Source organism: Stomoxys calcitrans, chromosome 3, assembly GCF_963082655.1.
Source record: "Stomoxys calcitrans chromosome 3, idStoCalc2.1, whole genome shotgun sequence".
NCBI lineage: Eukaryota > Metazoa > Arthropoda > Insecta > Diptera > Muscidae > Stomoxys > Stomoxys calcitrans.
This window is the reverse complement of record NC_081554.1, coordinates 28,583,804-28,596,981: the sequence shown is the minus strand read 5'-3', so window position 1 is coordinate 28,596,981 and position 13,178 is coordinate 28,583,804. Positions and strand designations below refer to the sequence as shown.

Here is a 13,178-nt window from a genome sequence, read left to right as displayed (position 1 = left end):
TTCTTGGGCCCTTAAAAGCAACTATTTTCATCCGATTTGGCTGAAATTTGTATTATCCAACATCCACGCCAAGAATGATTCGAATTGGTATATAAACAGCCCCATGTACTCCGATCCCTGATTTTGACTTCTTGATCCTTAAGAAACCCAAAATTTCACCTCATTTTGGTTTAAAATTGACCCCGAAACCTATGTTATGACTTACAACATCAGTGCCAAGTTTTGCCCGAATAGGTCAGTAAGGTGATGTAGGCCCCCATAGGTACCGATATCCCGATATGACTTCTGAAGACCAAAATAATTTAGATACAAACTCAGTTAATAAGGGTACATTTTAAGCGAAATCCATGGTGGTAGGTACCCAAGATTCGGCCCGGTCGAACTTAGCACGCCTTTATTTGTTTTCTTCTTTTTGTCCGATTTGGCTGAAAATTTGTATGCGGTGCTCTTTTACGACTTCCAACATCTGTGCCAAATACGATCCAAGCCAGTCTATAACCCGATATAGTCCCCATCCTTGGTCTCTCAATCGTCCTTGTTCGGTTCCAAGAGCTTTTTGCTGGTTTGACAGAAGTTTGGTACGTAGACTTAAATTATGCCCTTCAGCTAAATTTATTTTGTACAAATTTTAAGCAGAATCCATGGTGGTAGGTTCCCAAGATTCGGCCCGGCCGAACTTAGCACACTTTTACTTGTTTCAAAGAAATCTCCTCAAGTTTTCCGGGTGATTGGCTGCTAAACCGGCGCCACAATCTATCCTATCGCTAAGGTAGCTTTAACATAGACTTACAAAAAATTGTCTAAGCGCATTAAATAGCACGATTTAGTCTGCCGGTCCGGAACATGAAATAAATCGTTCACCGAACTCGCCTCTCAATAAGTCCATTGTTATACGTGCTGTGTTGCATGTGGCACCGTCTTGTTGAAACCACATTTAATGCATGTCAAGTTCTTGACTTGCATTTTGGGCAAAAAAAAGGTTGAATATCATCTCACGGTAGCTTTCACCATTCACAGTTAAGTTACGATTCACATTATCTTGGCAGAAGTACGGCCCAATGATGTCACAAGCCCATAAACCGCACCAAACTGTGACTTTTTATACCCACCACCGAAGGATGGGGGTGTATTCATTTTGTCAATCCGTTTGCAACACATCGAAATATCCATTTCCGACCCTATAAAGTATATATACTCTTGATCAGCTTAAAAATCTAAGACGATCTAGACATATTCGTCCGTCTCTCCGCCTGTCTATTGAAAGCACGCTACAGTCTTTAAAAATAGAGATATTGAGCTGAAACTTCGCACAGATTCTTTTTTCTGACCATAAGCAGGTTAAGTTCGAAGATGAGCTAAATCGGACTATATCTTGATATAGCCCCCATATAGACCGATCCGCCGATTTAGGGTCTTAGGCCCATATGAGCCTCATTTATTATCTGTTTTTGCTGAAATTTTGGACAGTGAGTTGTACTAGGACCTTCGACCTCCTTCTTTAGTTTGGCTCAGATCGGTCATGATATGGATATAGCTGCCATATAGACCGATCTCACGATTTAAGGTCTTAGGCCCATAAAAGGCGCATTTATTGTCCGATGTCGCCGAAATTTGGGACACTGAGTTGTGTTGGGGCCCTCGACATCTTTCTTCAATTTGGCCCAGATCGGTCCAGTTTTAGATATAGCTGTCATATAGACCTATCTCTCGATTTAAGGTCTTGGACCCATAAATGGCGTATTTATTCAACTAGTTTGCCAAAATTTGAGATATTGAGTTGTGTTGCCAAAATCTGGAACAGTGAGTTCTGTTAGGGCCTTCATCATCCTTCTTCAATTTGTCTCAGATCGATTCAGATTGGAAAATAGCTGCCATATAGACCGATCTCTCGATTTAAGGTCTTGGGCTCATATAAGGCGCATTTATTGTTCGGTTTTGCCGATATTTGGGATAGTGAGTTGTGTTGCCAAAAATTTGGGACAGTGAGTTTTGTTAGGGTCTTCAACATCCTTCTTCAATTTTGCACAAATCGGTCCAGATTTGGATATAGCTGCCATATAGACCGATCTATCGATTCAAGGTCTTGGGCCCATAAAAAGCGCATGAACTGTCCGATCTCGCCGAAACTTGGGATAGATCGGTTCAGATATGGATATAGCTGTCATATGGACCGATCTCTCTCTAGCTGCCATATAGACCGATCTATCGATTCAAGGTCTTGGGCCCATAAAAAGCGCATGAGCTGTCCGATCTCGCCGAAACTTGGGATAGATCGGTTCAGATATGGATATAGCTGTCATATGGACCGATCTCTCGATTTAGAGTCTTGGGCCCATAAAAGACGCATTTATTGTCCGATTTCGTTGAAATTTGGGACAGTGAGTTATGTAAGGCCCTTCGATATCCTTCTTAAATTTGGGCCATATCGGTTCAGATTTGGATATAGCTGCCATATAGACCGATCTCTCGATTTAAAGTCTTGGCCCCATAAAAGGCGCATTTATAGTCCGATTTCTCTAAAATTTGACACAATGACTTATGCGTCTTCTCGATATCCGTGTCGTATATGGTTCAGATCGATGTATATTTGGATATAGCAAACAAATAGACCAAAATTTTGATCCACAAAATTCAAATTGTACTTATTAGACCACTCAATAATGCTCGTGCCGAATTTGGTCCAAATCGGACCATATTTCGATATAGCTGCTATGGGGGCATAAATTGTGAATTTTTCACCGGATTATAACGAAAAGTGGTTTACATGTAAAGGGTGATTTTTTTGAGGTTAGGATTTTCATGCATTAGTATTTGACAGATCACGTGGGATTTCAGACATGGTGTCAAAGAGAAAGATGCTCAGTATGCTTTGACATTTCATCATGAATAGACTTACTAACGAGCAACGCTTGCAAATCATTGAATTTTATTACCAAAATCAGTGTTCGGTTCGAAATGTGTCCAAATTTTGACAAATTTTGTTCAGCGATGAGGCTCATTTCTGGTTGAATGGCTACGTAAATAAGCAAAATTGCCGCATTTGGAGTGAAGAACAACCAGAAGCCGTTCAAGAACTGCCCATGCATCCCGAAAAATGCACTGTTTGGTGTGGTTTGTACGCTGGTGGAATCATTGGACCGTATTTTTTCAAAGATGCTGTTGGACGCAACGTTACGATGAATGAACACATTTCGAACCGAACACTGATTTTGGTAATAAAATTCAATGATTTGCAAGCGTTGCTCGTTAGTAAGTCTATTCATGATGAAATGTCAAAGCATACTGAGCATCTTTCTCTTTGACACCATGTCTGAAATCCCACGTGATCTGTCAAATACTAATGCATGAAAATCCTAACCTCAAAAAAATCACCCTTTATAACCCGAGGTTGTGGGTATCCAAAGTTCTGTCCGGCCGAATTTAATTAGTATACCCCCAACCTATGGTTGACCTCAACCATAGGTTGGGGGTATACTAATTTCGTCATTCTGTTTGTAACATCTCGAAATATGCTCCTTAGACCCCATAAAGTATAAATATTTTTGATCGTCAGGCCATTTTAAGTCGATTTAGCCCTGTCCGTCCGTCCGTCTGCCTGTCGAAAGCACGCTAACTTACGAAGGAGTAAAGCTAGCCGCTGGAAATTTTGCAAAAATGCTTTTTGTTAGTGAAGGTTGGTTGGGCTTGTAAATGGGCCCAATCGGTTTATGTTTTGATGTCTAAACCGATCTTGGGTCTTGACTTCTTGAGCCTCTAGAGGGCGCAATTCTCGTCCGATTTGACTGAAATTTTGCACATGGTGTTTCAGTGTCACTTCCAATAACTGCGCTGTGGTTCAAATCGGTCCATGTTTTGATATAGCTGCCATATAAACCGATCTTGGGTCTTGACTTCTTGAGCCTCTAGAGGGCGCAATTATCGTCCGATTTGATTGAAATTTTGCACATGGTGCTTCGGTATCACTTCCAACAAATGTACTAAGTATGATTCATAATCGGTTCATAAACTGGTATAGCTGTCATATAAACCGATCTTGGACCTTGACTTCTTGAGCCAATAGAGCGCGCAATTCTCTTCCGATTTGGTTGAAATTTTGCATCAGTTGTTTCGATATGACTTCCAATAACTGTGCTTAGTGTGGCGCAAATCGGTATATAACCTGATATAGCTGCCATATAAATCGATATGAGATCTTGACTTCTTGAGCCTCTAGAGGGCGCAATTCTCATCCGATTTGGCAGAAATTTTGTACAACGGCTTCTCTCATGACTATCAACATACGTGTCTAATATGGTCTGAATAGATCAATAGGTTGATACAGCTCCCATACAAACCTATCTCCCGATTTTGCTTCTTGAGCCCCTACAAGGCGCAATACTTATCCGAATGAACTGAAATATTACACAATGACTTCTACAATGTTCAGCATTCATTTATGGTCCGAATCGGACTATAACTTGATATAGCTCCAATAGCATAACAGTTCTTATTCAATATTCCTTGTTTGCCTGAAAAGAGATACCGCGCAGAGAACTAGACAAATGCGATCTATGGTGGAGGGTGTAAAAGATTCGACCCGGCGGACCTTAGCACGCTCTTACTTGTTTGTAATCAAGGTGGAGTTCGTATTAGTTAAGCAATCATCACGACATTTAAGTACTTGGCTAACGTACTTCATGGCAGGACGTAAAATCCTGAACTGGTTCCCTAAGAACTTTGGACATAGTGTCAGCAAGGGTTATCGTTATCCGATTGTATTTTGGTGGTAAGCGTTTCAAAAAAATTTTTTTTGGGACACTCTAGTGCAGATGTTTGATGTATTAGAACTGTTGTTTATTTTCAATAAATGTATAATTTTTGTTGTACTTTCTATTTCGCAATAATGTAAATTGTTGCAAAAATCTGCAATTTTTGCAAATCATTTGGCAAAGAAAAAAATTTTTTGGCTTATAAAAACCCATATTTATGCTGCCACTTAGTACAACATTCATTCAGTGTTTAACGAAACTCATTCTTGGTAGACGGTGTCTGACCAACAACAAGTAAAGAAGATTGTAGCCATGTTAGTAGTATTATTGATTTGGTGCCTAATAGCCTTATATGTGCTAATAAAGCGTCATTATTCCAAGTGGCAACGTCTGGGTTTTGCCACCGATGAACCTCTGATACCTTATGGATCCTTGACAAAACTCTCTAGGAAAGAACGTCACTTTGGCCTCATCATTGCCGATTTGTATGAGAAATATACGAAGGATAAGGTGGTGGGCTTTTATATGTTCTTCAAGCCCACTCTATTGGTGAGAGATGCTGAATTGGTGCGACAAATTTTGACTACAGATTTTGGAAGTTTCCATGATCGTGGTCTGTATGTGGACGAGAAGAATGATCCGTTAACAGCAAGTCTTTTCAACTTGGAGGGACAATCATGGCGTACTCTGCGTACCAAATTGACGCCTTCATTTTCTTCGGCAAAACTGAAGGCTATGTTTGAGACTGTGGATGCTGTGGGAGATAAGATGATCAAATATTTGGGCAAAGAATTGGAGGATGGTCAGAGCCATGACATGGAAATAAAACGAGTGACGACAAAGTGAGTTGAAAACCCTTAAAAAGGCTGATGCAATGTTCCTATAACAAATCAAATTTCTCTTGGCAGCTATGCCATCGATATTATAGGTTCGGTTATATTTGGTCTGGACATTGATAGCTTCTCCAATCCCAACAATGAATTTCGCAAACTAAGTGAACTTGTGGTGGGTAATGAGGAAACCAACTTTTTAAGGCGTTTGCGCAATCTCACGAGTTTTGTGAGTCCACCGTAAGTGTGAAAGCAAAACACGTATAAAATCTTTAGCTTTGGATTATTTTTCATTTTTTATTAATAGTGTGGCTAAATTTTTATCCTCAATGGGAGTCAAAGATTCCATATCCCATCGTCTTAGAGACATAGTCAGCCATACCATAGAGTATCGTGAAAAGCATGGAGTTATACGCAAAGATTTGTTGCAACTTTTAATTCAGCTCAGAAATACTGGCAAAATATCCGAAGATAATGAACGAGTCTGGAGTACGACGAATGAGACGAAAGCGGAACATTTTAAGAAGGCCATGTCCATAGACATGATTGCCGCAAATTCGTTTCTATTCTACATGGCCGGCTCAGAGACGACATCTGCCACCATATCATTTACGCTCTATGAAATGGCCATGTATCCGGATATATTCGCCAAAGCCCAAAACGAGGTGGATGAGATACTCGAAAGGTATGGCCTTAAGCCAGATGGACATTTAACTTATGAGGCCATACAGGATATGAAGTATTTGGATTTGTGTGTTAAAGGTTTGAATTCTTGTTGACAAATCGATAAGTAATTTGGAAGTTATGAGTGTATTTTATTATAATTTTAGAAACTACTCGCAAATATCCTGCCTTGCCTTTCCTCAATCGCCAATGCACTAAGCAGTATCAAGTGCCTGATACGAAACTTGTCATACCAGAAGGCACAGCTATTATAATATCCTTGTTGGGCATGCATCGTGATCCTCAGTACTTTCCCAATCCTCTTGATTACAAACCGGAACGTTTTGGCGAAGACTCCAAAGATTATGATGCTGTTGCCTATATGCCATTTGGTGATGGACCTAGACATTGTGTGGGTAAGTTAGAGTTATTGCAAAGTTATAACAAGTAAAAATGTGCTTAGTTCGGCCGGGCCCAATCTTGGGAACCCACCACCAGGGATACTGTTAAAATATGTGAGCCATATCTGGATACAGACCGATTTGGACCTAAATTACGGCTTCCAGAGGCTCAATAAGGCAAATCGGGAGATCGGTTTATATGGGAGCTACATCAGGTTATAAACTGATTTGGCACAGCTGTTGGAAGTCATAACAGAACATTACGTACAAAATTTCAGCCAAATCGGATGAAAATTACGGCTTCCAGGGGCTCAAGAAGGCAAATCGGGAGATCGGTTTATATGGGAGCTATATCAGGTTGTAGGCCGATTTAGACCATACTTGGCACAGCTGTTGGTAGTCATAACAGAACACAATGTGCAAAATTTCAGCCAAATCGGATGAAAATTGCTTTTTCCCGGGGCTCAAAAAATCAAATCAGGGGATCCGTTTATATGGGAGCTATATCAGGTTCTTAACCGATTTGGACCTTACTAGACACAGTTGTTGGAAGTCATAACAGAACATTATGTGCAAAATTTCAGCCAAATCGTACATAAATTGTGGGTTCCAGGAGCTCAAGAAGTCAAATCGGGATATCGGTTTATATGGGAGCTATATCAGGTTCTTAACCGATTTGGTCCTCACTAGGCACAGTTGTTGGAAGTCATAACAGAACACAATGTGCAAAATTTCAGCCAAATCGGATGAAAATTGATGCTTCCAGTGGCTGAAGAAGTCAAACCAGGAGATCGGTTTATATGGGAGCTATATCAGGTTATAGATCGATTCGGACAGTACTCAGCACAGTTATTGGTAGTTATAACAGAACGCAATGTGCAAAATTTCAGCCAAATCGGATGAAAATTACGGCTTCCAGAGGCTTAAGAAGTCAAATCGGGAGATCGGTTTATATGGGAGCTATATCATGTTCTTGACCGATTTGGACCATACTTGGCACAGTTGTTGGTAGTCATAACAGAACACTACGTGCAAAATTTCAGCCAAATCGAACAAAAAGTGCGGCCTGTAAGGGCTTAAGAAGTCAAATCGGGCGATCGGTTTATATGGGAGCTATACCAGGTTATAAACTGATTTAGATCGTACTTGACCCAGCTGTTGGAAGTCATAACAGAACACAACGTTCAAAATGTCAGCCAAATCGGACAAAAATTGCGGCTTGTAAGGGTTCAAGAAGTCAAATCGGGAGATCGGTTTATATGGGAGCTATATCAGGTTCTTGACCGATTTAAACCGAGCGTGACGCAGTTGTTGGTAGTCATAACAGAACATTACGTGCAAAATTTCAGCCTAATCGGATGAAAATCACGGCTTCCAAGAAGTCAAATCGGGGATTGATTTATATGGGAGTTATATCTAAATCTGAACCCATATGGCCCATTTGCAATCCCCAAAAGCTTACATCGATATTAATTATCTGTGCAAAATTTCAAGCGGCAAGGTTTACGAGTTTGACCTCTATCGTGATTTCGACAGACGGACGGACGGAGGCCACCCTATCGCAGAGGTTAGCATGTCCGCCTATGACGCTGAACACCTGGGATCAAATCCTGGCGAGACCATCATAAAATTTCCAGCGGTGTTTATCCCCTCCTAATGCTGGCGACATTTGTGAGGTACTATGCGATGTAAAAACTTCTCCTCAAAAGAGGTGTCGCACTGCGTCACTCCGTTCGGACTTGGCTATAAAAAGGAGGAAGCTTAAACTTGAATCGGACAGCACTCATTGATTTGTGAGAAATTCGCCCCTGTTTCTTAATGGAATGTTTATGGGCAAATTCGAGTTTTTCGAAGGACAAAATCCTTAATTGTTTGCCATGCCACGCCCTTAAGTTGGTTCATGTCTGGTATTGTGTCCCCATCTAAGTATCGGTGTCGTTTTGCCGCAAACTCTGGGCAATGACCTGGGAAATGCTCCTACCCCTCATCATCTTCCCCACATGCCCTACCCATGCTATCACTTGTGGCGCCGATTTTACATCAGTGAGCTTATAGTCCTTTGTATCCCGTTACGATACCAAAAGCTATACTGACCTCCGTCTTACTTCCTTTCAGTAATACCTTCGTCCGCTCACGATCCGGAACTCCCCATAGGACTTTCGTCATTCTACCGCTTTCTTCGCTGTTCCACAGAGTCCCTCTAACGGTAAAAAACTCCCCCTCAATTGGATGTGCTCCAAACTAAGGAATAAACATATTAAACGATATCAGCTCGAATAGGGGCCAAACATGGCTTGAGCCTTGTAAGGACCCCGATAAGGGTAATGGATAGCATAGAAATCCATTATCCTTTGTTTGCCTATAAAGAGATACCGGGCAAAGAACTTGACAAATGCGATCTATGGTGGAGGGTATATAAAATTCCCGCCCGGCCGAACTTAGTACTCCTTTTACATCTTAGTAATTCTTACTTTCTTTTTTTCCTTTCAGCTCAACGCATGGGTATAGTAAACAGTAAAACTGCTCTAGTGAAAGTTTTGGCCAATTTCAATATTGAACCAATGCCACGTAAAGAAATTGAATTTGTCTTTCATACTGCTCCGGTTTTAGTGCCGAAAGATGGCTTAAACATTCCTCTATCGAAGAGAAAATGAAGAAAATGTGAAAACCATTTAATATGCCCATAGTTCATAAGCAAAATTGAATAACAATTAGTCAGTCAGCATTGAATATTTTGGCTATATGAAGATGATAAATTTGAATACCCTACACTGAAAAAAAAAATAAAAATCATTTCCAATCACGAAATTAATTGATCCAATTAAGTTTTTTCTAATTGAAACTGATTCAATCACTGATTCTAATGATAATATCAACCACCGGTTTTTGGAAAAGTATTGTAATTGAAAAAATTTTCAGCTTAAAGAATTGAATATTCAGTTAAAAATTGGTTGAAGTTTTTGAAATTTTCAATTAATTTTTTAACTGATCCAATTTGTAAAGGATACATGTGCGGTTCCACAAAACCCATGCGATTGGGTCGCTGGGCTAGAAACCGGCCCCCGGAAAACTATAAAAATCACTCTGGGAAACCAAAGAATAGAAAAAACGGATCCCCCTAAAGTTGATGACCGATGCAAACGTAAAAAGAACCATAATTTGCGGATTTATACCAGGAATGTCCGCACTCTCTATAGAGAAGGTGTGGTACACGCGCTGGCGGATGTATTGGAGAAGTACAAGGCAGATATTACCGCCTTACAGGAAGTGCAATGGACTTGGAATGGTATGGGAATGACAACAAGAAACGGTGACGAACTGTACTGTAGCTGCCAACACGAAGCATGAATTTGGCTGTGGATTTGTGGTTAGTCGGAGACAAAAACATCTTGTCTCAAGCTTAACTCCGGTGGATGAGAGGCTAGCCATATATGTGCATTATGGCTAGCCTCTTCTAGCCAAATTCTTCAATATCAGCCTTATATGTGCGCATGCCCCGACGGTAGACAAGGACGAGCAGACCAAGGAGATTTTCTACGAGCGCCTAGAGGGAGAATAGGACCGCTTCTTCATCAATGATATTAAAATCGTTCTGAGACATTTAAACGCGAAGATAGGAAAGGAAAGCATCTTTGGTCCAACAGTCGAAACGTTTAGCCTCCATGAGATAACGTTCGATTAAGGGTTGAAGCTAATAGATTTCGCCGCGGCAAAAAACATGTTAGCAGCACCAGATTTTGTTAGATGTACGATCGATCCGAGGAGCGAATATAGATTCGGATCATTACCTTATTGCAGCAAAGGTTCGCACCCGTTTGAACATCTGACACTGCAGGGAAGCTGAACACTGTAAAGCTGCAAACGCAATAGATGGCAACGGCACACTCTACTCGCCTGACCCAACTGCTTGATGAAAGCACTTCTTGTTCCGATGATATAATCGCGCTGTGGCAAACCATTGCCCAATTCATGGAAAATGCCGCGAAATCCGTTATTGGGGACCGGACGCCTCACTAAGAAACCCATGGTATGACCAAGAGTGTCGGGATGCCACCGAAGCCAAGAATGCGGCATAAAGAGCAACCCTGAAATCAGTAGCAATGTGCCAGTTGAAGAAGAGGTAAAGGAGAGGTATTGGAGAAAAATAGAGAGGAGAAATGTGTACTCTGCAGATAGAAAAGGAAATGGAAAGACGTGAGTGTGAGCGAACCGATGAGACAACCGATGCCTTTGGTGCAGAGACAAAGAAGGAAATCTTGTAACTAATACAGATTGCGCGATGAGGATATTGGAAGAACATTTTACTCAACTGCTAGTGTCCGACGATGGCGCCGAAGAGGATACCGCAGAACCAATCCCTGGCGATGGTATAGCATTTTTACCCCCAGTCAAAATGAGGTTTAAGTAGCAGTGACCCGACTTAAGAACAACAAGCCAGCAGGAGCCGACGGGTTGCGCGCTGTACTATTTAAGCCCGGAGGCGACATGCTGATAAGGCGTATGCATAAGCTTGTCTGCGAGATCTGGCTAGAAGAACGCATACCCGATTATTGGAACCTCAGCGTACTATGTCCCGTACACATGAAAGGAGACAAGACGGAATGTGCCAACTGAGATAAAGATTCATCGTAAAATATATGGACCAGTTTGATTTAATGGCGAATATAGGCGTCGTGTGAATCACGAGCTGTATGACGATGATAGCATAGTTGCAAATTGTAAATTTGCAACTCATACAATGTACTCCCGAGCGTACTGTGTGGAAGATTAAAACCTTAAGTCAAAGAGATAATTGGCACCTATCAATGCGGCTTTAAATCTGGTAAATTCTTCATAACCAGATATTTATATTGCGCTGTGCTAAGTTCGGTCTTATTTTATATACCCTCCACCATGGACCGCAATTATCAAGTTCTACAGGGTGGCTGATGAATATTGCTACAATGATGAATATTGCTACATTTTTTTTTCGGTGTATGGAATACATTTTTCTTTTATTCATGTTAAATTAAATTATTAAATTAATTATTAAATTATTATTAATTAAATTAATTAATTAATTAATTAAATTAATTATTAAATTATTATTATTAAATAGAAAAAAAGTTATTACATTTTTTTTTGGTAGCGGCTTTCATCAGCCACCCTGTACGAACTATTTTTCGAATATACGAATATATGAGCTTTATCAAGTAATTGACCGATATGGACCGTAGGTCTCGACATACAAATCAAAGAATAATATCAGCTCCAAAATGTCAGGCAAGTTGATTAATAATTGCGCCCTCAAGAGGCTCAGAATGAACCGATTTTGGCACCGTCTTTGGAAGTCATACCGACATATGCAAAATTTCAGCCAAATCCGATAAGAATTGCGCCTTCCAGAAGCTCTAGAAGTCTAATCGGGAGATCAGTTTATATGGCAGCTATATCAGGTTATTGAATGGTGTAGACCATACTAACTACAGTAGTCGTATGTCATAAAAAACACCTCATGCAAAATTTCAGACAAATCGGACAAGAATTACGCCCTCTAGAAGCTGATGAAATCTAATCGGAAGATTGGTTTATATGTCGGCTATATTAGGATATGGACTGATTTACAACATACTTGGCGCAGTTGTTGGAAGTCATACCAAAACGATATGTGCAAAATTTCAATACCATCGGATAACAATTGCGCCCTCTATAGGCTCAAGAAGTCTAATCGCCAAATCGAACAGGAATTACGCTCTTTAGAAGCTGCAGAAATCAAATCGGGAGATGGGTTTATATGGAGGCTATATCAGGACATAAACTGATTTCGACCAAACTTGACGCAGTTGTTGGAAGTCATACCAAAACGATATTCGCATAACTTCAAAACAATAACAATAACAATTGCGCCCTCTATAGGCTCAAGAAGTCTAATCGAGAGATCGGTTTACATGGCAGCTATATCAGGTTAAGTATTGATTTAGACCATACTTACCACAGTTGTTGCAAGTCTTAAAAAAACACCTCATGCAAAATTTTAGCCAAATCGAACAAGAATTATGCCCTCTAGAAGCTGAAGAAATCTAATCGGGAGATAGGTTTATATGGAGGTTATATCAGGATATGGACTGATTTAGAACGTACTTGGCGCAGTTGTTGGAAGTCATACCAAAACAAAATTCGCATAATTTCAAAACGGTCGGATAACAATTGCACCCTCTAAAAGCTCAATGGCTTTATGGTGGTTTAGACGAATATTTCGAAGTGTTACAAACGGAATGACAAAATTAATATACCCACATCTAAGGGTGGAGGGTATAAAAAACGACAAACGGATTATCAGCACAGAAAGGATATGAGGACAGACGGACATGGCTAAGCCGGATCATCAGGAATTTCTGAATCGAACTGCACATTTTTTCACATCTACAGTAGTAGTGCAGGGTGCAGTTTGTGGTTTTGTAATAAATTCCATGTTAATGTATACTTAGTGCACCAATTTTATTATAGCATATAAAATACCCAATTGAAAACGAATACATCCAACTTTAGATGTCGTG

General features: G+C 40.4%; 2 protein-coding genes across 2 annotated transcripts in view; one reads left to right on the top strand and one right to left on the bottom strand.

Moving 5' to 3' along the window:
* LOC106089478 (uncharacterized) overlaps nucleotides 1-13,178 on the bottom strand; it is a 239,719-nt gene that overhangs the window by 43,030 nt on the left and 183,511 nt on the right. The gene's annotated exons all lie outside the window — the stretch shown is intronic.
* LOC106095438 (cytochrome P450 6d1-like) lies at nucleotides 5,061-9,450 on the top strand. The gene is made up of 5 exons (XM_059366068.1): nucleotides 5,061-5,590; nucleotides 5,657-5,818; nucleotides 5,886-6,340; nucleotides 6,409-6,657; nucleotides 9,133-9,450. The coding sequence occupies exons 1-5, from the start codon at nucleotides 5,061-5,063 to the stop codon at nucleotides 9,294-9,296; spliced, it is 1,560 nt and encodes a 519-aa protein (XP_059222051.1). The 3' UTR covers nucleotides 9,297-9,450.